This window comes from Phoenix dactylifera, chromosome 14 (assembly GCF_051530095.1).
Source record: "Phoenix dactylifera cultivar Ajwa chromosome 14, Ajwa_hap1_PhDact_Kaust_v1.1, whole genome shotgun sequence".
NCBI classification, from domain to species: domain Eukaryota; kingdom Viridiplantae; phylum Streptophyta; class Magnoliopsida; order Arecales; family Arecaceae; genus Phoenix; species Phoenix dactylifera.
Window position 1 is genome coordinate 13,467,526 of NC_143203.1, and position 27,746 is coordinate 13,495,271.

At 42.1% G+C, this 27,746-nt stretch overlaps 2 protein-coding genes and 1 long non-coding RNA gene across 3 annotated transcripts; 2 read left to right on the top strand and 1 right to left on the bottom strand.

The window, feature by feature from the left end:
• Positions 1–4,862: 4,862 nt before the first annotated feature.
• Positions 4,863–18,403, bottom strand: LOC120109182 (uncharacterized). Its single transcript, XR_015973033.2, has 5 exons — positions 18,013–18,403; positions 17,680–17,869; positions 8,230–8,274; positions 7,572–7,666; positions 4,863–5,184 (listed from the first exon to the last, which is right to left on the bottom strand). It is a non-coding gene; the product is annotated as an uncharacterized LOC120109182 (long non-coding RNA).
• Positions 18,404–20,021: 1,618 nt separating this feature from the next.
• Positions 20,022–21,100, top strand: LOC120106659 (putative germin-like protein 2-1). The gene is made up of 2 exons (XM_039119683.3): positions 20,022–20,156; positions 20,247–21,100. The coding sequence occupies exons 1-2, from the start codon at positions 20,045–20,047 to the stop codon at positions 20,801–20,803; spliced, it is 669 nt and encodes a 222-aa protein (XP_038975611.3). The 5' UTR covers positions 20,022–20,044; the 3' UTR covers positions 20,804–21,100.
• A 3,650-nt stretch (positions 21,101–24,750) lies between these two features.
• Positions 24,751–25,943, top strand: LOC120111502 (putative germin-like protein 2-1). Its single transcript, XM_088710764.1, has 2 exons — positions 24,751–25,095; positions 25,237–25,943. Exons 1-2 carry the CDS (start codon positions 24,984–24,986, stop codon positions 25,788–25,790), a joined length of 666 nt encoding a protein of 221 aa, XP_088566890.1. The 5' UTR covers positions 24,751–24,983; the 3' UTR covers positions 25,791–25,943.
• The last annotated feature ends 1,803 nt before the right edge of the window (positions 25,944–27,746 follow it).

Consider the following 27,746-nt stretch of genomic DNA (forward strand, 5'->3'; position numbering starts at 1 on the left):
AACGGTGAACCCATCACGGAAAGATTGGTCCTTGAAACTATCAGATGCATTATGGGCTTACCGTACTGCATACAAAACCATTCTTGGCATGTCTCCCTACCGGCTAGTCTACAGAAAAGCGTGTCATCTGCCTGTAGAAATAGAACATAAATCGTATTGGGCAATTAGAAAATTGAATTTTGATTTACAAAATGCCGGTCTAGCTAGAAAATTGCAATTGAACGAGCTTAATGAGATTCGCAGAGATGCTTATGACAATGCTAAAATTTGCAAAGAACGAATGAAAATCTTACATGATAAATCAATTTTAAAAAAATCTTTTGAACCTTTGCAAAAAGTTTTTTTATATGATTCCTGCTTACATCTGTTTCCTGGTAAGTTGCGATCGGGATGGACAGGTCCTTACATTATAAAAACTATTTTTCCACATGGGGCGGTTGAGATTGAGAATCCACGGGATGGTAGAATTTTTAAGGTAAATGGACATAGGTTAAAACCTTTTTTTGAGAATTTTGCAGATGAAGAGGACTCCTTTTTCTTGGAGGAGCCTTTTTATGACTGAGCATGAAGGCAAAGGTATGTGTATATTAGTTAGGATTATTTTTCTAGTTTTGTAGGTTTTATTTTCTGGATATCAACAGCTCAAGATATTCCTCTTCTCTTTAATATTATTTTCTCTATTGTCTTTCATTATAGTTTTCTTGTATCTATAACATTGAGGACAATGCAATGTTTAAGTTGGGGGAAGGGAAGTAATTTGCAAAAAAAAAAAAAAAAAGTTTCTGCATTCTTTTCTAAGCAAATGCACATGTATTTTCATATTGAGTTTGTGCAACCATTAAGGCAAGGAACACATGCACATTATGACTGATCAGAGACCTATTATTAGATCCCCGCACAGGTACTTAATGATTATAGGAAGGCCTCAGGAGTTCACATTTGTTTAATGCATTTTTATTAAGCCATATCTGTAAAAGAAGTACGAGTATCCTTATCCGTACTAAAAGGTTCTTGATTTGGTTTTCACATAAAGATAGAGGCTGAATATCCCGGCTAGATCATCTAAGTGCCTTATGTTCCGACCTTGGTTGATCTATAGTCACGTTGCAGTCATATTATATGGTTCAGTTTACCTTCTCTTTTGATTAAAAAAAAAAATAAGGAGATGACAAGTCTAACCTCGTGGCGTAGTCTGGTTCGAGTAATTAAGCCCGAGGGGTGTTTCACCTAATGTCTTGAGCCAACTGGATCAGGAGTCATTGGCCGAAAACTCGCCACATGGACCTTGCTAGAGCCTAAGGAGGTTGGACTATTTTAATCACCATATGTGTTTAAAAATAATAATAAAAAAAAGCATGAATAGGGTTGGTCGGGCTGAATCCAGTGACATGTGGTAATGGCTTGTTTGACTCCATTGTATTGGACCTTTGTGTACTTTGGATATTTAGTTAGGATTAATAGCTCCTTCTTTTTATGCAAACCATTCTTGACAATTTTAGATAACATGAGATATTCCAAAAATTTGATAGATCAGGCTCTAATAAACTGTAGTAAACACTTGTGAACTTGAGTAGTACACCTAAAATTCAAGCGGTGCCATGTTGTGGTGGAGGTAGTAGTATTCCGAGAAAGTCATACTATTTTATGCACACTACACTTTCATATTTTCCTTGCTTTGATAGTTGCCATGCTTAAAAATATATATTAATTAATTATATGTGCATTAGCTTAAATTTTATTTCATATTTTTTTAGGATCTCATGTCATATCATTCATGATGTTTGTGGGTAACATTCCTGAAAACCCTCACAAGACAACACTCGTCCACTAGGATAACCTAGGGGTTTAACGGCTTGTTGCACGTGCTAAGTTCAATCGTGATGCCCTACGAAAGTGGGTACGTATCTTAGTCTTGTGTCTTTAGCTTCAATAAAAAGTCATAGGTTAGACCACATCTTTTGTGTCCTCATTATAGTTTTCTCGTTAATTACTAGAGACTAGTAATAAGCTAGTTGGGGGGTGTGATGAGAGCACAAAAGTGCGTTCTACACGTTGCTTAAATTAATATTATTGCTAACAAATAATGATAAAAGGGCTGCATTAATTTTATATTTTATTTGGCACAGATTATCGTAAATCAGAGTTTAAATATGCATTTGGTCGACTTCAAGCCTGATTACACTAGAACAGAATTGAATCTGGTCAAGCACACTTGCACCTGAGGGACACATGACAGCCATTTGGAGGCAATGCGTAATGACACATCCAAGGGCTTAGATTCATCAAGCCAAGAGGATCTGCAATCGGATCTCCCAGCTTCCTCCATAGCATCCCCGATTCCATCTGCACCCGTGATCATTCCCGCTCTTCTCCCACGCCCATCCCGCTGATCCCGCCTGCAGCCATCCAGCAAACCGAGATCAGCGGCCGCTTCTTCCTCGCCTCCAGCCATTCATGAGCATCTCAGCCCCCAGCAAAGGCAATCGCAATTCCCACGCGTCCGCCCGCCTCCTCCACTGATCCCGTCCTCCACAGCGTTCGCGAAGCAATTCTTCCGTGATCAAAGCTCCTTCTTCTTCAATCGATTCCAACTGATCACCTCCCGGCCGTCTGCCTCCTCCATCGCGTCCGATCTCAGCATCAGATCTGGCCGTGATCAGCTCCCGCAGGTTCCGCGTCCACTTTCCTCCTCCATTCCAACGATCCCAGCATCTCTACACCATCCGTATCCGTCCGCTCCGTGAACAGAGCTCCTTAGCGGTCCGTGATTCTTCCATCTCCACGTGCATTCAGCCCAGCATCCGTTCTCAGTGCCCCAGCCGGCCGCAATCATCTCCCAGCCCCATTCCTCTGCCCTAATCTTCTCACGCGGAAGATTATGTCTGCTTGATAGGTCGGGAAAGCTATAAAAAGGAGATGGGGGATCGGTTCAAGGGAGCTCCGATTTGGGGAAGAAGAGTGGAGCCGGGTTGCTGCAGTAGAAAGGAAAAAAAAAAAGAAGTAGAAAGAAACAGGGGATGCCCTGTTTCTGTTATTAAAAAAAAGAGTGAGAAAGAGAGAGGGAGATGATCGGCTAAAGTCCTAGGTGATGGGTGAAAGAAAATCATTTGGTGTACCAAGTTCATGATGTAAATTCTAATCCTTTGCTTTAAATGATTTATCTTTTGATTATGTCATGATTCTTATATGTTGAAAATTTTTTTATGATTTATGCTTATTGATGCATGTCTTTCTCGATTATTTGATTCATCGTTGACGTTATAAGGCACGTTGAATGCTTAAAAAAAGAATTCATGTTATCAAGAACATACTTCATAATTAAATTTTATCTGCTTATAATTCTTAAAGAAAACAAAAGAATCATAGAATTTATCGCATGAATTTGATATTATCAAAGGAGATTCTGGATCCCTACACCATCTTAATCTATCCTAACTTCGATTCTCTATTGACTGATTTATTTTCTATTTGCAAAACATCATCTTAATCTACAAGTTTATTGAAAAAAATTACATCTATAAATTACGCTAATAATCTATAGATCGTTCCCTGAGGAATCGACCTCGGACTTCCGAGTTATACTACTTGTGCGATTCTCCTGCACTTGGGAGAGCAATTTTTCGAGAGCACCAGCATCAAGCAAAATCACCAGCATGGATGTATGCCGGTTGAGATCCGCAGCAGAGAAGGACGGTCAGCCGGAGGAGGGCGGTCGACCGGATCAGTAAATGGCTTCGACAAAAGGAGGAGGAGGAGGAAGAGGGGGGGGAGGAGGAGAAGGCGATACATCTGCAGGGAAGCTTTGCGGTGGGTACGGGCAGACGGAAGGAGGAGGAAGAGGGAGAGGAGGAGAAGGAGAGCGGCCAGAAGGAGGAGAAGGAGGAGGAAGAGGGGGTGGAGGAGAAGGAGGCCATCTAAGAGAGGAAAAATAAGATGGGGACCAATGCGGCGAGGAGGAGGCGAAGGCAGAGTTATTTGGGCTGAGAAGGGTCAATTTAGGGCTGAGAAGGGTCAATGGAAGGGGTCACTACAAAAAAATTCATCTTTTCCGATGCTTTTTATAATCTTTACCGACGCTTATAAGCGTCGGCTAAAGTTCCCGCCACGCAAATAGAAGCGTCGCAAAAGCGTTGGCGATATCGGAGTGGCAAAAGTTTTTGCCGACGCTAACACAAAGCGTCGGCAAAAACAGGGATTTTCCGACGCTCATAAAAGCGTTGGCAAAAACAGAATTGCCGACGATTTTAAGCGTCGGCAAAAGTTTACCAACGCGTCGGCGTAGGCTTCAAGTTTACCGACGCTTTAAAGCGTCGGCGTAGGCTTCAAGTTTACCGACGCTTTAAAGCGTCGGCGTAGGGCGTCCTACAGTTTTTATTTACCAACGCTTTAAAGCGTCGAGATTGCTATTTTTTTAAAAAAAATAAAAATACGAATATAAATTATAAAAAATTAAGGGTTCATATCATAGAACCCTTAACCATTACTAACATTAAAAAAAAAATCTGAACGAAGTAGGATTTGTATGAGAAGGGGTTAGGTACAATTGAGTTGGGGTTCATGTTTCTGAACACTGATCACATCCAAACAGGTTGAATATGAAAGTATGGTGCACACAGAATTACACCACAACCCAAAACAATGCAGGAGAAAATTGACAGGATGCAGGACCCTGTGGTGATTGAGTTCAGAATAATAAGAATGACAGATTGTCAGCTGCATATGGTTTCTGATGCAACCTGTTCAAATTTGACAACGACTCCATGCTGCTAACCAGGCTGAATTTGTGAAAAATGGGCACTTCTTGGCACCAGTATGCAAGATGTGACCATTTTATTTAGAATTAAATATGTGGAAGCAGGATGTGAGCCTAAAATGAAAATAAGTTATCCACATTCCAGACCATTTCGAGGACAAACATCGCTTATACACCTAGGTAAGCATCATTAAGCTGCTAACCCAGTCCACCTCACTACCATTTGCATTATATAAGAAACATAAAGTTACTATATCATGATTATATTACAGCTCTGTAGTATAATTTTGAGCATTGCACCTTAGTAATGTAGTCAAGTGAAAGCATAGGCCCATCATCCTCCACTAGCTGACCACATCTCAAGCACAAGCCTTTATAAAATCCAGGATGTGGAGGGCATGAATCCTCATCTGCCAGTTTCTTAGATGTACCTGTAGTAGAATATTCAGTTTGCTTGCGTAAGCTTTAGTTGACTATAAAGTGTAAGTCTTGCTCATCACTATGTAAAAACTTTAACAATTACTAAGATGTAGAAGCATAGATGACCCAAAGTTTAATTACAGCAGCAAAATAATAGTTGAAGGTTCCTAAAGCACTAAAAGTAGAATTTATAGTAAAAAACTAAAATGTAAAAGATCATATAAAAGTAATCAATTTTGAGGCGGTAAAATAAAGCACAATGCCAAAGTGCCTTTCTGATGCTGTACACTGACAAGTTGTTACTAAATTAAGAAATTTATCTATTCTTGGCATGCTCAAATGCTATACCATAAGAATCAAAAAAAGGACGTAACCAAGATAGTGTCGAAGTTCTTTTGACAAAAATTGCTTTCTTGAAGATGAAGTATCCTTAGAAATAGCCAGCACCGTGATAGTGATATTATAGAACTCGAAAACTATTCAAAAACATATTTACCAGAAACCTTACATGCTAAGAAATGCATCTTGGAAAATGACTCAATCTAGTTCCCCAAATCATGGAACACCTGGGACATGCTCTGGGAATGCTCAGCAGGCCATGGCTATAAGAATATCAAACAGTGCTGAGTACCGTTTCCCTTCTGACTCAAATATTTTTCAAATCTTTTTATGATTCCTACGTTACATACAATGACTGTTTTGAGCGGCTCGTTTTCAAATCACATATAGCTTTGACCTGTTCTGATTTCTTAATCAGGTGACTAAGTCTGGAAGCCTGTGGTGAAGTGTCTTTGACCACCATCATATCTGAACTCTGAAACCCAATAAATGAAAAAGTCACGGAACAGTTACTAAACAAATGTTGAAAGATAAGTTCGTTTACTGCAAAATTTTTAACTTTCACTTTTTTGGTTGGACAATTTAGTGTTCTACAATGAACTTAGTTATGCACTTTCAGACAATAGATGTTTTTGTACTTCCCAAGATTCTGCACTTAAGAGTGGCACACAAAGTAGAATGGATTATAGGACATTGTCAAAACACAAAATATTAGTTAGTAATTGTTTGACCATCCTCTGCCAAATTCTTGAGCAAACCTTCAGTCTTCATAAAGCTAAGGATTATAGCCTCCGCAAAGTCTAACAATGTGAAAGAGATTGGTTCTTATCGGGCTCCTAAATATTTAAATATTATGATTAAATTTGAAGGAGCTTGAAGTAATCATGGTTTTGAGGAAGCTCATTCACAAACAGGAAAGTGGGATAATTTTTGTTCTACAAACAAGTTGGATCTGCATTACTTCCAACACGACAGGATCCATATGCTGCATACAATATGATAAAAAATCAAAAGAAACAATTTATCTGGTTATTCTAATAAGGTGTTACACAAAAATTGATCCATCATGTCAACTATTTCAACTACATCTACTGGTCTTTTGGATTTGGGCACCATGCGTGGACCTATAGAACCTAGAACTTGAAAACGCTATCTAGGGTCCTGCAACCACTTTGAAATCTCTGCAAAAACCATTTCCACACCTGCTAGCTTAGTACCTCTTTTTGCTTTTTGTTTTTTTTTTTGGGTGTGTGTTTCTGTGTATATGTGTGTGCGGATGTCCACTTCCCTGCCTATATTTCCACAAAACCACAACCATAAATAAGTTTCCTCCAACTATTTGGGATGGATTTACATGCTATTACTTCCCTGTCATCTACTTCCTTATTACAAAAGTACTTCCAATTTTTCAGTAAAGGCAGTATTCTTCTTTGAGAGTTTGACATGTCACGAAGTTATAAACCCACATTCTCAATTTTTTGCAAATCTCCGCATCAATTACAAATATGAATAGTAAACACCTTCGGCTACAGGTCATTTCGCTATGGCCTTATTATGGTCGGCCAGGTAAGGAAAGATAAGTATAGGACGAGCAGGAAAAGTAGACAGGGAATTGAAAAGCACGACTTCCAAGAGGCTTAAGCAGTATATGCAAAATGAAAATTATTAATTGCAAAGACCCATTCCTATCTTTATAATTAGCATTCTCAACATTACTATATGTAGCTGAAATAGCTGCAACATGTACTTTATATTTCTATTCTAATCAATAAGTTGATTCTCCTTCCATGATTAAACTCAATTCTTGACTAAAATTATTGTATCTTTGATCATAACAAGCAATCTATAATATAAAAACATCCTAGCATAGGCTAACAAATTTTGCTCTGGTATTTCTCCATTTCTTCAAATGTGTATTTTTTGAATGAACGTATTGTCTCAACCTAGATTTCATTTCTGAAAACAGTATTTTTAGAGTTTCCTTTTTGTGTTTGGTAAGTAAAGATTCCTATATTTGGAAAACAGAATTTTTTTTTTGCTTCACAATCAAGATACTAACCAATAATACCAATATTTTCTTGATTTGTCTCGATCATCACTGATCCCTGAAGCTCTTTTATGCCCTCCAAGCTCTCCACTTTACGTCTTTTAATCCTGCATATGCATGTAGGAAACAAGAACAAGCATAACCCTAAATGTCAAAACCAAAATGATGCAAAATACTTAATTAGAAAATGATGCAAAATGATGTAATCCTGTCTGAGGATTACAATAGTGAAGAAACAGAGATCCAGGAAAGAACAAACTCAAACCTAGAAATGAAAAGGAAAAAACCAAAGAAAAGCAATGGTTGAAGATAATTAATTCTTCAATCAAATAACAATTGAAGATTTTGTTTTTTGAAGTTCCAAACCATATAAAGACCAAACATTCTAGTTCCAAAGAGCATGACAACAAGACACAACACCATAGCGATCACTGAATAACAAAGGATCTGCTAACTACGTAATGGAATCCCATAATTCCTCGAGTACTAAACACAGGTTTAAGGTACAATCAAAAACTTTGTTCCATTACAATGTCAACCCTCAGTTACAAGAAGCACAAAATTTGTAAGAACAGTGAAACATACAAATTGCAACCAGAGCCATTTCAGTAGTCTCCTAACTTAATCCACTGGACCAGCAAAGTATGGTGACTAAGTGTCAAAAATGTACCTTAATAGTTGCAGAATCAGATTTCACCACTTGTCAATTAAGTACCTGCAGAAAGACGTCTTGTAAGTTCCTCACTCGACAAAACATTTTAACCTTTCAGAATACCCAGATAATATTTATAGCATGGCTAGTGTCTTTATGCAGCAGACAGTGATACTACCTGTGCCAATCAAATTTGTACTTTATGGCATCGATGGATTTGAAAAAGCTCACAATTAACTACAATTTATCAACTGGAGTATGTAACAGGACTAGATACAGGCAAAATTCCATTTGAGAAATTAATATGCGATCCAGCACCAATAGGAAGCATAAATGGCAGATGGATACACAACCATGTACAGAAGTGTGCAGATCATTAAATGCATGCATATTTTCATAAGATTTTTCAATGCAATTTCCGACATAAACAAAAGTAATAGTACCCAAATTTGAGAAAAGATTACTTAAGGCAGCTAATCTTTACAGTGCTTATTCCCCAATAAAGGTATGGATAAATCCCTAGAAAGTGTGGCAGTGATGTCATGCCCCGAGCCCGAGGCGCGGCAGACGCCGCACGCCCGCACGGCGGGCCGCATGGGTGCGCAAGGCAGCAGATCATATCAAAGCAGATACAGCTTTTCAAAGATAACATAATTATTTAAATTGTTCAAAAGCGGTCTTACAAAATTCCAAAATAACATATGCCAACATAATTCAAATGTCCAAACTAAACTAACTAAAATGCCAATAACTGAAGAATCATCGGAAACTCTAACGCACTCCCCAATCCCGTGCGATCAAGCCTCTGGATCTGAAAAATGGAGAAAACAGAATAATGAGCTACACTAGCCCAGCAAGCCACAAAATACCTCAGAGTGGGGTCAGAGCATATCAGATCAAAATACAGGACAATGTTTGAAACAAATCACAAATAATATCATTTTTGTTTTTATAAAACTCTAATATCATAATCTCAACATGATAGGCTACGGCCACGTAACCCAGTGGCATGGGTTGCACAGAGTGCCAGAAACCACTATTGTTAGTCACCGGTGGAAACGGTGTCCAGAAACCACTATTCTAATCACCGGTGGCGCGGTGTCGAAACCGGTTCCTCACAGATTACAAGTCGACAGGTCCAACGTATAATCCCCATTGGCGGGGCCAGAATAGAACAGAACATATCATAGCCATGCTGAGAATATATATATATATATATATATAAAAACAGATTTCATAAATTTTTCAGTCATAGTTTACGGATTTCAGAGCATAATTTTCAAATGAAATTTAACATACCAGACCCATTTTACTAAATACAAAACATATTTCAGAATTTAATCTAGTTATTTGAAAATCACACTTGAAGTATTAAGTTACTTACCTCTTCTCGCTTAATTCCTACTTCAGGTAGGCGGATCAGGTTCACCTGTTAACATTTAATTAATTTCTTTGTTAATTTCAGAGCTAAGCAAAAAATCAAAAATAATACTATTGGGTTTCGGGTTCGGGTTCGGGTTCGAAACGGGTTTCGGGTTTGGACTGGGTTCCGGATTTGGATTGGGCCCACAAAAGGGTACGACCCAAATAGGGCCCAAACTAGGCTGAACTGGGCCCAAATTGGGCCCACAAAAGATTATGGCCCATCTGGGCCCAACACTATTGAACTGGGCCCAAGTTGGGCCCCTAGTGAACCAGGCCCAAGTTGGCCCAGTTCGGCCCACGATGGGCCTTCATCTTCCCCAAACTCCCCATGGACAGGGGAGTTGGATAGCAAGAGAAGGAAGAGGGGAGAGGGGAAAGGGCTGGCTGGGGGGCCGACCTAGGTGGCCGGAGGGCACCTCTCGGTCGACGGCCAGCCGGCCGCCATGGCGGCCGGCGACTGTTGCTGTGGCCGACGGGAAGGAGAAGCAACCGACTCGGTTGCTTGGGGCTGAAATAGGGAGAACAAAATCCATGAAAGCAAGGAGGAGGGATGCTTACCGACAGTCGACGGAGGTGGCGGATCTCGGCCGAGGGAGGCTCGGTCCGATGTCAAGCAGCGGCAACGGCGACGGCGACGCTTTCCGAAAGGGAAGTGGATCCCAAAACAGGGGAGGGCACGGGTGGTGATGGTGGTGGATCCGGCGGCCCGCCAGCCACTTGGGAGGCAAGAGCAGAGGAAGAAGAGGGAGGAGGAGGAGAGGAGGGGGGTTCGGTGGTGCCCTAGGGAAGAAGTAGATGGGGCTTTATAGCCCCATCGTAACGGTTCTCCGCCGCGAAAATCGCGGCGGTCAAGCGAGATCCACGGCCGATTCACGGCCGTGAATCGGCCGTGGATGGACTAGGAGGGGCGCCGCGGGAATCTCGCGGCGCCCTTGCCTTGTTTGCCCCTCCGGAGGAGCCGGAGAGGATCGCCCACGCGATCCTCTGTTCCGGCTCCTTCCCCAAATGAATCGGGGCTGAAGTCGGCGAGGGCTGCCGACTTCAGCCCCGTGTCTCACATTCTTCCCCCCTAAAAAAATTTTTCGTCCTCGAAATTTAACATACCTTAGCTTGCAAAAAGGTCCGGATATTTTTCCTTCATCTCGTCCTCCAGCTCCCACGTGGCCTCTCGTTCTGAGTGATTGCTCCACTGGATCTTAACATAAGGAATCGTGCGCCTCCTCAACACTTGCTCTTTTCTATCAACCACACGTACAGGCTGCTCAGGATATGTCAAATCTTCTCTAAGCTGCAAGGGAGCCACTTCTACCACATGGCTCATATCTGGAATATGCTTTCTTAGCATGGAAACATGAAAAACATTGTGAACTCCAGACAGTGAAGGTGGAAGTGCCAATTTGTAAGCCACTGCTCCTACTCTTTCCAGAATTTCAAAGGGGCCGACATAGCGTGGACTAAGTTTTCCGCGTATTCCAAATCGCATCACCCCTTTAGTAGGAGACACTTTCAGAAACACATGATCTCCGACTTGAAATTCCAATTCCCTTCTTCTATTATCTGCATAACTTTTCTGTCTGCTCTGAGCTATCCGGAGGCGTTCCCTGATCAGCTGGATCTTCTCTACTGTTTGTTGCACAATCTCGGGGCCCATAATTTTTCTTTCACCAACATCATCCCAACAGATAGGTGATCTACACTTTCTTCCATATAGAGCCTCATAAGGTGCCATTTGAATACTTGCCTGGTAACTGTTATTATATGCAAACTCAACTAAAGGCAAGTGACGGTCCCAAGAACCTTTCATATCCATTACACAAGCTCTTAGCATATCTTCCAAGGTCTGAACGGTTCTTTCTGATTGGCCATCAGTCTGAGGGTGGAAAGCTGTGCTGAAGCTCAGAGTGGTCCCCAAGGCTTTATGCAAACTATTCCAAAAGTGAGATACAAACCGCGAGTCCCTATCGGAAACAATGGATACGGGTACTCCATGCAACCTCACTATTTGTTCCATGTAGAGCTCTGCAAACTTTTCCAAGGTCATTCCTACTTTGAATGCCAAAAAGTGTGCCAACTTTGTCAATCTGTCCACAATCACCCATATAGCATCATAACCTTTAAGAGTGCGAGGCAACCCGGAGACAAAGTCCATAGTGATGTGTTCCCACTTCCATTCAGGAAGTGGTAGGGGCTGCAACAACCCTGCCGGTCTTTGATGCTCTGCTTTAACTTGCTGACACGTCAAACACCGAGCCACAAATTGTGCAATTTCTCTCTTCATATTATTCCACCAAAATGTGCCTTTCAAATCCTTATACATCTTAGTACCCCCAGGATGCACTGTATATCCAGTATTATGAGCTTCCTTCATAATTTCATTCTTTAAATCGGAGTCATTTGGAATACACATTCTGTTCCTGTATCTCAATGATCCATCCTCATGAAGTCTGAATTCTGATTGAGAACCTGATTCAATATCACTTCTAAGCTTTTGCAACTTAGGGTCATCTGCTTGAGCAATCCTGATCCTCTCTTTCAAGGTAAGTTGGACACGTAAGTTTGCCAATTGTGCATCAGAGTCATGCCAACATACCTCAATTTCTGCTCTCCTCAGATCTTCCAGAATTTTCCTCTGAGAGGTGAGTAAGGCAGCAATACTACCAGTGGATTTTCTGCTCAGTGCATCTGCTACCACATTAGCTTTTCCCGGATGGTAATGAATAGACAAATCATAATCCTTCAGTAACTCTAACCATCTTCTCTGTCTCATGTTTAGTTCCTTCTGGGTAAAAAGGTATTTCAAACTTTTGTGATCAGTGTACACCTTACAAGATTCACCATATAAATAATGTCTCCAAATTTTTAATGCAAACACAACAGCAGCAAGTTCCATATCATGAACGGGGTAGTTCTCCTCATATGACTTTAATTGTCGGGAAGCATATGCAATAACCTTATCATTCTGCATCAGTACACAACCCAATCCTTTCTTTGAGGCATCACTGTAGATGGTATAACCTTCGCCACTAGAGGGAAGGGTAAGGATGGGAGCGGACACCAAACGTTGCTTAAGCTCCTGGAAGCTCTGTTCACATTTATCTGACCACTCAAACTTAACTCCTTTACGAGTTAGTCGAGTCAAAGATGCAGCAATAGAGGAAAAGTCCTCAACAAATCGTCTATAATATCCTGCTAGGCCCAAGAAGCTGCGAATCTCAGTAACACTATTGGGTCTGCTCCAGTTGACCACTGCCTCGATCTTCTTTGGATCCACATAGATACCCTCTTTAGATATTACATGCCCTAGGAACATCACACTGTCTAGCCAGAATTCACTTTTCTTCAACTTACCATACAACTGCTCTTGTCTTAGGGTTTCCAGTACTAACCTCAAATGTTGCTCGTGCTCGGCCTGGCTCCCAGAATAGATCAAGATATCATCAATAAAGACTACTACAAATTTATCCAGAAAGGGTCTGAACACCCTGTTCATCAGATCCATAAAAGCTGCAGGGGCATTTGTCAGTCCAAAAGGCATGACCAAAAATTCATAGTGCCCATAACGAGTACGAAAAGCAGTTTTAGGCACATCTTCAGCCCTTATCTTTAATTGATGGTACCCAGAACGAAGATCAATTTTAGAGAATATCTGAGCACCCTTTAACTGATCAAATAAGTCATCAATTCTTGGTAGAGGATACTTGTTCTTTATTGTTGCTTTATTTATCTCTCGATAATCAATACATAATCTCATACTACCATCCTTCTTCTTTACAAATAAGACTGGAGCTCTCCAAGGTGAAACACTAGGTCTGATGAAACCCTTATCAAGAAGATCCTGCAACTGCTCCTTTAATTCCTTCATTTCAGCTGGAGCCATTCTATAGGGGGTCTTAGAGATTGGTGTGGTACCAGGAATTAAATCAATTGCAAATTCAATTTCTCTATCTGGTGGCAAGCCAGGAAGGTCTTCCGGAAAGACATCAGGGTATTCATTCACTACTCGAATATCTTCCAATCTTTGATCTGATTGTCTGGTATCAACCACTGTGGCAATATACGCCATACTCCCCTTTCTAAGCAGCCGCTTAATTTGCATAGCGGAGACAACTCGAGGGGAGGTATAAGCACCACTCCCTACGAAGCTGAATTCGGTATCTCCGGGGATCTGAAAGTTTACCCGTTTCTCATGGCAATTAATGGTGGCAAATTGTGATGCTAACCAGTCCATACCGAGGATTATGTCAAAGTCATGCATATCTATAACTATCAAATCAGCAGGCAAGTCTCTACCTACTATCTGAATCGGACAAGTCTTGCAGACCTGGTTACCAATCATCCCGCTCCCGGCAGGAGTGCTAACATGCAGACCATACTCTAATTGCACATAAGGCAGGTCATGTTTTTGCACAAATGTAGATGACACAAAGGAATGCGTAGCACCAGAATCAAATAGTGTATAAGCATAAACAGAAGCAACTGACAATGTACCTGACACCACCGTGTTGGATGCCTGAGCATCCTGCTGAGTCAGTGCATAAATACGACCCCGTGTGCGCAGTCTCCCCCCTTTCTGCTGCTTAGGAGAAGAAGGCTGAGCTGACTGAGCCGGAGCAGGAGAAGCTTGCACTTGCTGGTTTCTTGAAGTTTGAGGCCTCTGAACTGATCGAAGGTCCTGTTGAGGACACTCAGCTACCTTATGACCCTGCTGGCCGCATCTGAAACAAGCACCAGATAATCGTCTACAGTGTTCAGTCTTATGCATACCACCACATGCATCACACTTATGCTTCTCTTGCTGAATAGTCTTTCCATCAGATCCTTGCTTCCCTGATTGCCAAGATTGGTTATGTGATTTTGCAGTCTTGCTAGAATTTTGTCCACTGCGAGCATCATAATCTCTGCTTCTCTTCTTTTGTTTCTTATCTTTGGCATCATAGGTTTCTTTCCAGACAATTTCCAGATTCTTAGCCCTGTCTACCAGATCATCATAGTTTGTCGAGTGTATTGCGGCCAAACTCCGACGTAAGTGAGGCTTCAATCCTTCTTCAAATCTCCTCATCCGGGACTCTGCATCCATGACGAGGGTGGGAGCAAACCGAGATAGCCTGTCAAACTCTGCCTCATACTCATCTACAGTCATAGTTCCTTGATTCAGATTGAGAAATTCCCTCTCTAGCTCCCTCAGGCGACTGGATGGAAAATACTTGGAGTAGAATGCTGTGCGGAATCTCTGCCAGGTAAGCGCCTCCTGCTCGGGTGCCAATGTGCGCTCCATAGACATCCACCAATGATGAGCTCGGTCCTGAAGCATATAGGTGGCAAATCTGACCTTCTCTTCATCGGTGCACTCCATTGCCCTGAAGGCTTTCTCCATTTCATTTATCCAGGTTTCGACCTCTTGAGGACTAGTGGTGCCTTTAAAAGCCGAAGGTGCCATTCTCTTGAATTCTGCTATACTTCTTCTTTGCTCAGGAGGAGCAACATCCTGCTGGACTGGTTGCTGAGGTTGTTGCCTCTGTTGGCGTACTAACCCGACGACCTCCTCGATCAGTTCGAGCACCCGAGTATGATTTCCGGCAGCAGCTTCTGGAGTTGATTGACCCTGGGGCCCTGAGTTATGCGATGCCTCGCCCGTTTGGTTAGTGGGGGCTCTTCCCCGAGAGCGCCCAACCATCCGATTCAAGCTACGGACACGGCGAGGCGGCATTCTGATTCAATGAAAATATATAAATTTTAAAAATATTTATCCAAATAGAATAATACAAAAATAATCAAAGCAAATGAACATTATCCCTTTGTCTAGTTACTACCCCATCTCTCAACTTTCCAACGAATCTTAAGGATCTTAAAACTTAGGCTCAAATATGACTGTTTCAAACATAATCCCTATGAATCTGAAACCTAAGCTCTGATACCACCAAATCTGTCACGCCCCGAGCCCGAGGCGCGGCAGACGCCGCACGCCCGCACGGCGGGCCGCACGGGTGCGCAAGGCAGCAGATCATATCAAAGTAGATACAGCTTTTCAAAGATAACATAATTATTTAAATTGTTCAAAAGCGGTCTTACAAAATTCCAAAATAACATATGCCAACATAATTCAAATGTCCAAACTAAACTAACTAAAATGCCAATAACTGAAGAATCATCGGAAACTCTAACGCACTCCCCAATCCCGTGCGATCAAGCCTCTGGATCTGAAAAATGGAGAAAACAGAATAATGAGCTACACTAGCCCAGCAAGCCACAAAATACCCCAGAGTGGGGTTAGAGCATATCAGATCAAAATACAGGACAATGTTTGAAACAAATCACAAATAATATCATTTTTGTTTTTATAAAACTCTAATATCATAATCTGAACATGATAGGCTACGGCCACGTAACCCAGTGGCATGGGTTGCACAGAGTGCCAGAAACCACTATTGTTAGTCACCGGTGGAAACGGTGTCCAGAAACTACTATTCTAATTACCGGTGGCGCGGTGTCGAAACCGGTTCCTCACAGATTACAAGTCGACAGGTCCAACGTATAATCCCCATTGGCGGGGCCAGAATAGAACAGAACATATCATAGCCATGCTGAGAATATATATATATATATATATATATATAAACAGATTTCATAAATTTTTCAGTCATAGTTTACGGATTTTAGAGCATAATTTTCAAATGAAATTTAACATGCCAGACCCATTTTACTAAATACAAAACATATTTCAGAATTTAATCTAGTTATTTGAAAATCACACTTGAAGTATTAAGTTACTTACCTCTTCTCGCTTAATTCCTACTTCAGGTAGGCGGATCAGGTTCACCTGTTAACATTTAATTAATTTCTTTGTTAATTTCAGAGCTAAGCAAAAAATCAAAAATAATACTATTGGGTTTCGGGTTCGGGTTCGGGTTCGAAACGGGTTTCGGGTTTGGACTGGGTTTCGGATTTGGATTGGGCCCACAAAAGGGTACGACCCAAATAGGGCCCAAACTAGGCTGAACTGGGCCCAAATTGGGCCCACAAAAGATTATGGCCCATCTGGGCCCAACACTATTGAACTGGGCCCAAGTTGGGCCCCTAGTGAACCAGGCCCAAGTTGGCCCAGTTCGGCCCACGATGGGCCTTCATCTTCCCCAAACTCCCCATGGACAGGGGAGTTGGATAGCAAGAGAAGGAAGAGGGGAGAGGGGAAAGGGCTGGCTGGGGGGCCGACCTAGGTGGCCGGAGGGCACCTCTCGGTCGACGGCCAGCCGGCCGCCATGGCGGCCGGCGACTGTTGCTGTGGCCGACGGGAAGGAGAAGCAACCGACTCGGTTGCTTGGGGCTGAAATAGGGAGAACAAAATCCATGAAAGCAAGGAGGAGGGATGCTTACCGACAGTCGACGGAGGTGGCGGATCTCGGCCGAGGGAGGCTCGGTCCGATGTCAAGCAGCGGCAACGGCGACGGCGACGCTTTCTGAAAGGGAAGTGGATCCCAAAACAGGGGAGGGCACGGGTGGTGATGGTGGTGGATCCGGCGGCCCGCCAGCCACTTGGGAGGCAAGAGCAGAGGAAGAAGAGGGAGGAGGAGGAGAGGAGGGGGGTTCGGTGGTGCCCTAGGGAAGAAGTAGATGGGGCTTTATAGCCCCATCGTAACGGTTCTCCGCCGCGAAAATCGCGGCGGTCAAGCGAGATCCACGGCCGATTCACGGCCGTGAATCGGCCGTGGATGGACTAGGAGGGGCGCCGCGGGAATCTCGCGGCGCCCTTGCCTTGTTTGCCCCTCCGGAGGAGCCGGAGAGGATCGCCCAAGCGATCCTCTGTTCCGGCTCCTTCCCCAAATGAATCGGGGCTGAAGTCGGCGAGGGCTGCCGACTTCAGCCCCGTGTCTCACAAGTGATTACAGTAAGTTGCCCAGAGCACAAGGTTTTGGAGCTGAGAATGAGAGAGAATGAAGTAATACCTTACTTCCTAATTGCTTATGACTCAACAAAGGAGGAATAGAGAACAGAGGAAAGCTTTTTGTTTTTATGCAGGAAGGAGAGCAAAAGGGAAAGAAGTGGTACCAGAAGAGAGGGTTGGGGTCTCGTCATATAGCCTTGGAAGCGTGCTACGATCCCTACCATTTCTCCTTCTCTTTTCCTCCTTTCTCTGCACCTCTCTATCTATGCAGATTTTTCATTTCATCTTGTATGGACTGAAGTATTCATTCTTTTCCGCTCTGATTGCGGCCTCACAAGCAGCACATACCAACAACTGCAATTTCACAAAGACAACCAAGCAATAACCTCAAACAAGGGTTTGTCGTACGTCGCAAAGACAAGAAACCCGAAAAGAAGCTGAGAACTAGGGTTCTTGGAGCATCAAGATAAAGAAAAAGAGAGGCAGAGCAAAAAAACCTGTTCGATGAGGCGATGAACGGGGCTTCCGTTGGACATCAAATTCGTCGTCTCCTTATAGGTATTCCTGAAGAGCCAGAGAAGATCGTAGGTGAACTTGGCCGGCATCTCGTACACATAAACCCTAACCACCGACAGCCCCGACCACGGATCCGCCGGATCCCCATAAAGCCTCCCTGTTTCCTTCCCCCAGATCTTGTCATCGAGCGCTTTTACCGCGGCTCCGCCCGCGTCGGCCGCGACGGAGGAAGATCCGGCGGAGACAGGGCGCCGGGAGGTGAGGAACTTCTCGAGAGAGGCGACGAAGGAGTAGAAGAAGAAGATGGAGGCGAGCACGAGGAGGGAAGAGGTACTAATTATTAATATGTACGGTTCATCGTTGGAGAGGAGGAAGGAGGAGGGGAAGGGCCCGACGCATATGTTGGGGCTGAACGGAAAATTGCCGACGCTTGTAAAAAGCGTCGGCAAAAAAGGGTCGGTAAAATCCCATTTTCTTGTAGTGGGTGATCGGGCTATTTGGGAATAAAACTAGCTTCCGATGACGCATAGAAGTGTCGTCCTAAGATTGGCTATCGACGATGCTTTTAAACATTGTTGGAAGCCAATATTAGGGCGACACTTCAAAGCGTCGTGGTTTCGACTAGGTCTCCGAAGACGCTTTTAAGCATCGTCAGAATTCAATATTAGCAGGTTGGTTTCGCACGGTGCTAATAAGCGTCATCTTAGTGTAATTCCTGCCCCGACGCCACTAAAAAGTGTCGGCAAATTTTTGCAGGGTGACTAAATTGCTAACGCTTTTTTTTAGCATCGGCACATGAGAGTCGGAATGTACTATTTTTCCTGTAGTGTTATTATTCCATTCCAGCTCTGCTTGTTCTTCCTCCAAGAGTTGTATTTCTCGACGGGTGTTGGTTTGTTCTGCTTTAAGGAATGAGAGTCGGTCCCGATGCGCAATTTATCTTTTGTAGCCTTGGAGGGGTAATTGATAGAATTTCTTTTTAAGCCTAAGAAGTGGCTTGTATAAAGCGAGGATTGATGACCTCCCGACTATTTCCAACATCCAATAATATAATTTTCTTAGAATCCTTTCTTTCTTTATAATAAAGTAGATAGATTTGTAATAATTTCTTTACTAACGACTGAACTTTAGATCAAAGCAATTTTTTAAATTGCTAATATATAGAAAACTCCTTACTCTTTGGATTCAGAAGAAGGGCCAATGAATAAAATTTCCTCTTGACTCTAAATAAAAAGGTATCACAAATCCGATTAAGTGCTGTTGAACGATATTTCATGGGTTTAATATGTAGGTGGATAGGGTGGTATAAAAAGGTCTGAAATGAGATAGATGTAAAGGCAAAATGGAATGGTTTCAGGGAGATAAAGAATATCTAATAGCTTGAAATCTATTTCAATAGAGATTATTCACTCTTTTATAGTGTTTAATATATATATATATATATATAATATATATATATATATATATATATATATATATATATATATATCATGTGCATGAGTGCGTAATTTTAGATTCTTTATTCTTGCTATCTTTTTCGTCAGAATTTTTTAAAAATCTTCAGTTTTTTTTAATTTATGAGTCTTCAGAACATAGAATTTCTGGACTTTGTGTCGGAAAATAAAAAATCGTGAAGTATATGAGGACCCAACATGGCTCCGCCTCTTGCGAACGGTTTGTGGTTCTGGGGTCTGCTAGAGGTGGGTATATATTTATATATATTATTAAGTAAACAATGTTGATCGTACATTTTTTTGACCATGTGCTCTAACACCAAGACTATCAAACCTTTTGATCTCTATGACTGGATACACACAATAGACTGCGTCTACGGCCTGCAGAGCAAGTAGTTTGTGTGAAACCTTCATACCTAACCTCATAGACTCTTCTACTGCGTTATTAGAGCATGACTGGTTCCATCTCCTGGTCTATATATACCGATCCTCTCCACGCCTTCTTATGCCGCCAAATACCCTCATTTCCTCTAAAGATTTAATTTCGTATAGGAAAGAGATGGCTTGCCATATCCTCCTCTTTGCTCTCCTTGCCCTGGCTTCCTCTCGCGTGATGGCCTCCGATCCCAGCCAACTTCAAGACTTCTGCGTTGCTGACCTCAAGTCCCCTAGTAATTACTCTTCACTCTTATCTTTTACTAGTTTCAACATAATGGTTTACGAGTTACCCTTTGTTGCTTAGCTTCTTCCTTTGGATGCAGTCCTTGTGAATGGTTTTGTTTGCAAGCCACCAATGCACGTGACAGCGGACGACTTCTTCTTCTCCGGCCTCGATATGCCTAGCAACACGTCGAACCAGCTTGGGTCTAAGGTGACGCAGGTGAATGTGAACCAAATTGCAGGGCTCAACACCCTCGGCATCTCCTTGGCTCGAATAGACTATGCACCTTACGGTCTCAACCCACCACACACCCATCCTCGGGCCACCGAGATCCTTACAGTGTTAGAAGGCACGCTCTATGTCGGCTTTGTCACATCCAACACCAACAACGGCAACCTTCTCTTCACTAAGATGCTCAAGAAGGGTGATGTCTTTGTGTTTCCCGAAGGTCTAATCCATTTCCAATTCAACTACGGTCCAACGCCTGCCGTGGCCGTTGCAGCCCTAAGCAGCCAGAACCCTGGAGTGATCACTATAGCCAATGCAGTCTTTGGATCAAACCCACCCATCTCTGATGCGGTTTTGGCCAAGGCCTTCCAAGTGGGCAAGGATACGATCAAGTATCTCCAGGCTCAGTTCTGGGTGGATAACAACTAGTGAAGAAGGCCACAAACGGCGTAGTGCAAGTGTCAGCACATATGGTTCATCTTGTGAATTGCTTCCACAAAGCGATTGTTTGGCATATGGTTAAATAGGTGTCTGTTTAGTCGACCAATAAGAACACCCGCTGGTTTAGAGGTGTTCATTTGTTTGGTGTACGTGTATCGTATTCTATATAATTTAACTTCATAAGGATTAGAAATTTCTCTTTCTTATTATAGAGTTTTTTATATAAACGTATTGTTTCTATTGAAATTTTGTATAAAAAAATAATTGGGCCCTATCGAAAGTGCAGAGCCCAGAGCCGTTATCTTCAAAGGATCACCCATCTTTCAATTCTGCAATGCATCAATTGTTCTCTCTTGCTCTGTTTGCTCGCTGGCAAGTTTGCTAGGTTCTGGCTCCAACCTTTAATGGTAGCTGCTTCCAACATACCCCATAAGGCCATTTTAACTTCTGCAATATGTCCTAGAAAGTTGTCAACTCGGTTGCATCTTGAAGTGATTAATCCAGCTTGAGGTGATAGCTTAATGATCAAAGATTGAACAAGGGAGTTGCTGGATGCTGGTTTACTTTGACTTGGTAGTCTGTTTAGTCGACTGTATCTTGATGCTGGACAATTGGAATCAACACTAGTATCTATTTTCTAGCCATTACTGGGAGTGCTCCTGTGTCATTGTCTTCTAAAGGAAGCAGGTTGTTTGCTTCTTTCCTAGCCTTTCTCCAAATTAAGTACTATATCAATTAATGTACCATAATTCAGGACACTATCTGGTGTCCCAGTTATTTGAACTCCAAGATCAAGCTTTATTTTGATGTCCCAGTTATCACATAACATCATCTAATTTAACCTTTTATCTATTTTATAATACGAATAAATTAGATAAAGCTATTAGAAAAGTATTTTGCCAAAAATTTTTTTATGGGCCAGCCATCAACAAATTTGACAGGAAAAACTCTGTTTTAATTTGTAGTGAAAGATTCTAGTTTACAAGAAAGTCTCTCTTTTCCCTATTTTTTTCTCTTTTTTTATGATAAGAGAGGTAATAACCACCCTACCTTTATTAAGGATTTGAAAAAGGAGATATAATAGATGATGCTCCTGCTGCTACACCTAAGAGGGAGGAGTAACAAAGAGTGGAGATATACAACTTCAGAAAAACCGAGATAGAGTAGGTATTACAAGCTTTCATCAACTGAAGGAAGAGAACCATCTTGACTTATAAAAGGAATAGGGTAAAGAGATCAAGGGTTGAAAACTGGCCTGCACTAGCTGAAGGCTAAAAGTATCATCATTTGAAGGCATAGATGACTAAGAGTCCGAAAACAAAGATGACTGACAATCCAGTAGTTTAGAAGCAAGTCAATCCAACTAATCACAGAGTTATGACTGTTGTGGTTCAAATTTGGCCCGAGGGAGATGCTGGTGGAGTCGAGGGAGCCGCCAGTGATTGGAAGGAGAAGACAGGTGCCACCTCCTGTGCGACGGCCGCGGACCTGCACAAAGTTTCATCAGTATTTCCGATGAGGGCCCTTCGACGATCAAGTTAGAGTGGAGTAGATTTGGTCCAGCCCAAAAGTCCTTTACAAGTTACCTGACCGAGCTATTTATAGTCCCGGTAGAGTGGCCCAGGTGGCAGAGGCACTGTCAGCCCTCATCATGAGAGGTCGGCTTGACGGGTAATGGGAGTAGCTCGGCTTCCCGGGTTCCGAGGCGTGCTCGGTGGAGCGCTCCGAGCTCGAAAGTTGGAGCGTACTGCTGAGGTAGGCGGCCCGAGCTTAGTTGGGGCGGGTCGGCGAATACTGGAGGCACCCCAAACTTGGTCGGGGGAGTCGGTGAATGTCTAAAGTTGGTGGAGCCTTCGGCGGAGTCTCGAAGTCGAGCTGACTCGGGGCAGAAGTGTGGATTCGACTGGTTGGCGTTGACGTTTATTGGGCCGAAACTGGACGGCCTTTTAGTTGTGGGCTGGACGATCCATTTTTTCCCCTATTATTTGCCCCCCACTTCCGAGGTCGAGCTGCCTTGCAGCTCGGACGATGGAACTAGGCAGACTTCTAATCATCCAGTGCTTCAATCACATAGGCAAGAAGAGGTGTGTACCAAACTGGGTATGCCTTGGCATATTTCTTGGCCGAGAGCTCGACGTCGGACTTGGGAGGTTCGAGCTGCTAGATTTTCTTAAGTAGAATCTGCCGTAGAAATTTTTCAGTGTTCCACGTGGGCGTTCCTTTCTGGAGGTTTCAATCATTAATTTTTCGTCCCCCGAAGCACTCCGACTGGCGAAACGTGAGAAGCTGGCCATTAATGCTCCCTTCTCCGAAGCGTCTCGTCTGGCGAAATGCGAGAGATCAGCCATCAGTATTTCGAACTTCGGAGTGCCCTCCATAATGATCAGCATTTAGTGGGGGCGATTTGGAGAGATTTGTTGAGGCCGTCTTATGGCCCGCCATGTGGCGGATCTCGGGTCGTCGGATCATTTATGTTGCATGATTGCTAAATTGAAAGTAAAATATAAATCCATTGAAGGTTGAAGGATTTATTAAGCCTTTAGAACCACAGCTCTAAATTTTTATCTAACATAGGAAATTAAGAGATGCCTACAGCACTATGGGTAACATACCTATTATACGGTCAAATATGTTGAGTCCATTATAACAAGTGACTATTGATACTATTTCATGAGAATGATTTGTCTAGAAATGCTTCCCTCATCTTGAGGGGAAAATAAAACTGGCATGGGGGGAATTTGCAAGTCTAAAATCCTTCCTTCTAACATATCTGGAACCTTACCCATCGAGAGTCTATTTATTAGCTTAGTCTGAATGCACCATAAAACTACTAGAATTATCCCTTTGGCAATCTCTTCTTCCACTTGGGTCATGGCCGTGAAAGTTCTCAAATTTTCATCCAAGTTGAGATGCTTGTAAATCCAATGTGAGAAGTGGATATCTCACGGATGTTGTCTACTTGAACTTCAATATTTTTTCTTCCCCCAACCATTTCAAGCACTATCATCCCATAACTATAAACAATGGATTTGCTAGAGATGCCTCTAAAATTCCTTGAGAAGACCTCAAGGGCAATAAATGTAGCCTACAGTCCCTCAAGATTTGGCCTTTGATATGATTCTGTCAGCCGAGCGACACTATTTTAGCTGGCCGAAAATAAGATATTTTTGGATATTGCAGCCATGGTAGAGATAGTCTAAGCCTCGTGCATTACCAATTTCAATCTCCAATTGTTTCACGTTCATTCAAGATCTAGAATAATTTGTTGCTTAATATAAATGTATTTTTCAAGTGATCCATTAACTATGATCTCATATATGAGAATTCTAGTGAATGCGTCCGAACACAAGTTTAGTAAACTCACAATGTTGTTATGATAAGTGCAACCAATGCTGATAACCTCGATGAAGAATTCCCTGTATTTGCATTTAGAACTATTCAAGTTCTTCGCTGCCACCATAACTACATTGACCTTTTCTGTGACGGAAGGAAGAGGTCATCTTGAAGTTGCTAAATCTCATTGTGGCCAAGTATCCGAACAACTTCATGAAGGCTCCCAGCTTTGGATCTTTCTTTGAACTGTTCAATTTTCTATGGCAACAAAAATAAAGTTGGAGGAGGAATGTCTCAATAAACGATTGATGACCGTATCTTTAAATTTATTAACTTTTTTCATGTTCATCACATATGTCCATACTAGCATAAAATTAAACAAATAAGTAATTGGTTAAATTATAATAAAAATGGCTGGACTAGTTCATGATTAGACTACGAAACAAGCCTTATTATCTATTTAGCTGGCCGAACCGTTGTACCGTCAAAGGCGGCGAATATTGATCTATTCCATCTGCTGTTTCTCACCTACCATCAATATGGTTATAGATCAAGTTATACTTCGTCTTTGGGAACGTTGCCTTTGGCCACGGTCTACTGGAATTGGTGGACAACTGAAACCATTTTATTACTACTTTATAAAACAATACAGAGCAAATCACGACCACCCTTCCTGACTACTTCAACGGTCTAACCATCGCATAAACCGGGTCCCTCATCCCTCCACTCTCTCTATATATATCTATCTACTCCAAGCCATCCCAGCGCATCGAGCTTCGATCTAGACTCTCGAGTTCCATTCCTCCTGCACTCTCTCCTGCTTAACCGAACAGACATGGCTTCACGCATCCTCCTCCTTGCTTTCCTTGCGCTGGTTTCTTCTCACGCAATTGCTTCTGATCCTAGTCCCCTCCAGGACTTCTGTGTTGCTGACAAAACGTCCCATGGTAATTATATATATTCTTCCGTTTTTTCAAGTTGCGCAAAATTTCTTACTCATCCACAAACTTATAAGTAGGCTTTCGAACGAGGTTCTTCTCAAGTTTTTCTATCAACCTTGGTGAATTATGTTAATTTTTATTGTGCAGTATTTGTCAACGGTCTTGCGTGCAAGAACCCAAACGATGTCAGAGCTGATGATTTCTTCTTCTCCGGCCTCGACAGGCCTGGCGACACTGCAAACAAACTTGGATCGAATGTGACTTTAGTTAATGTGGAGAAAATTGCAGGGCTCAACACCCTTGGCATCTCATTGGCTCGCATAGACTTTGCTCCTTATGGCCTGAACCCACCTCACATCCACCCTCGGGCGACAGAGATTTTGACGGTGTTGGAAGGCTCACTCTATGTGGGTTTTGTGACTTCCAACACGGACAACCGTCTCTTTGCCAAAGTCATCAACAAGGGTGATGTGTTCGTGTTCCCCCAAGGTCTAATTCACTTCCAGTTCAACTACGGGACGAAGAATGCTGTTGCTATTGCCGCATTGAGCAGCCAAAACCCTGGTGTGATCACTGTAGCCAATGCGGTGTTTGGGTCGAAGCCGCCCATCTCTCGTGACGTTCTTGCAAAGGCCTTTCAGGTGGACAAGAAGACTATTGACTGGCTGCAGGCTCAGTTCTGGATGGACAACAACAACTGATAACTCTTTCTTTGCTACAAGGATTGCTCCGCTGATTCATTTGTATTATTTTGATTGTTACACTTATTCATTTGCATTCTTTAGCACAAATAAGCAAACAATGAGTTGACAATTCTACAGCAATAAAGGCAATTTATTTCCCAGTAGGAGAAAGTGCTTCTTGCTTCTGTTTTTATTTTTCCTTTTGCTGTAACATTAGGTCAAGATGTTTGTTGGACTTGATATCACAAATTGCTTATTCCTTTATCCACCAACTTTATGTTTGTGAGCGGATAGGATGAATTAAGCCATAGGCATCATAGAGGAAAAGATGGATTTTACTGAATGGAGGACTGAAAAAGGAAAAGTATTTGGATCTGGATTGTCTTTCAGCAGCCATGGCTTCAAAAGTTTGGCAAAAACAGAATAGTGGTGTATGACATCCTCCGCACAGATTTGAGAAGCACCTACTTCTAAGCTTCTGTCTGGACTCAGGCTACTTCTAATTTTGACTATTAGGAAAACAGCTATTCCTATCTCCATCTCTCCTCTATCCCTGGCTGGAGGAAGAACAAAGTTGAAGGGACGCAACAGGCGTAGCAAACCTATATTTTTAATACAAATCAAATTGGATTATTGATCCAATATCTTGGTTAAATCGATCTCCATTTAAGTTTTTAATAATTATATCTTAGACTAGTGGCTGGTTATGGTGCATTATTTGCAATATTTCCGAACCCAAACAACTTCCAATTATTTACCTGAATTGGCTGATCATGTGACTTGTTCGGTAAATAGTTCTGGCCAGATAAAGTTGAAAATAACTTGATGAACTCATCAAAAATTGTTAAGTACAACTAGAATACATAATAGTCGATTTGAAACCTTATTACTTCAAAAATTTATTAGATTAATATAATATCTATTTTGAAAATTATTTAAAGACATACTTACTAATGAGATGCTGTTGTTGCAAAAAATCCAAATTAATTTACAACCATACTAATTTGTCACACAAATAAATCATAAATAAATATCAATATTGAAAACTATTGGTTATACAAAAATGTATAGGTGATATAATTTATCTTATCGATAAATAGCGTGTATTCTATAATAAAACTGTATATATTACCAATAAAGTTTTATTTCACTAGTAATTGTTGTACTTATCAGGTACCATCGTAACATAAAATTTTTGAAACATTCATTTATAAACATTACAATATTATAGATCTTTTATGATAATATTTGAAACTATTACTATAGAATACAATTTCTTATAGTGGTTATAAGATACCCTCGCTATATAATAACTTTTAATAACTCTCACGATGAAACTTTGTGAAATTATATATCTGTTTTGATATTTCTTAGAATCATTACTAGAGAACATTTATATTGATGGATTTTGCTAAGTGTTGCTAAATTTCTGTCACTAGACATTGTTTGTTGTAGTAGAGGCTGGAATTTCGGTCCTCTACTTTGTTTTGTTTGTTGCTCTATTTCACTATTGCATCTTTGTTCCTAATGTTGTGTTGTCTGTAATATTATTTGCTCTATGGCCCCACTTCCTCACTATTTTCAGCATCGTCAAATGTGAGATAACGCCCCTTTTGGAAAGGGCCAGAGCAGGGGATCGCAAACGCGATCCCCTCCATCTTCTCCGGGCGCAGAGACGCCGTGGGCATCCTGCGTCTGCATCGAGGTCGTCCCGCGTCCGCCCCGCGGCCGCACGAGCGGCCTCTGATTTTGCCCCACCGCCGCAAAAATCGCGGTGGACAGCCGTTACGAGGGGATAATAAAAATCCCTCTTTTCCCTTCCCAGATCACCACCGAGCCCCTCTTCTTCCTCTCCTCCCTCTCCTCTCCCTCTCCTTCCTCTGCTCCCGCTTCCCAAGTCACTGGTGAGCCGCCTCGGGCTACCACCACCACCACCCGAGCCTCATCTGTTTCGAGATCTCCTTCTTCTTCGGA

What these genes read in the sequence shown, in the direction of transcription:
- LOC120106659 (XM_039119683.3), top strand. Translation starts at nt 20,045, where the DNA reads ATGGCTTGCCATATCCTCCTCTTTGCTCTCCTTGCCCTGGCTTCCTCT. An exon ending in TGCTGACCTCAAGTCCCCTA is followed by an intron (nt 20,157 to 20,246) that starts GTAATTACTCTT and finishes CTTTGGATGCAG; the next exon opens with TCCTTGTGAATGGTTTTGTT.
- LOC120111502 (XM_088710764.1), top strand. Translation starts at nt 24,984, where the DNA reads ATGGCTTCACGCATCCTCCTCCTTGCTTTCCTTGCGCTGGTTTCTTCT. An exon ending in TGCTGACAAAACGTCCCATG is followed by an intron (nt 25,096 to 25,236) that starts GTAATTATATAT and finishes TTTATTGTGCAG; the next exon opens with TATTTGTCAACGGTCTTGCG.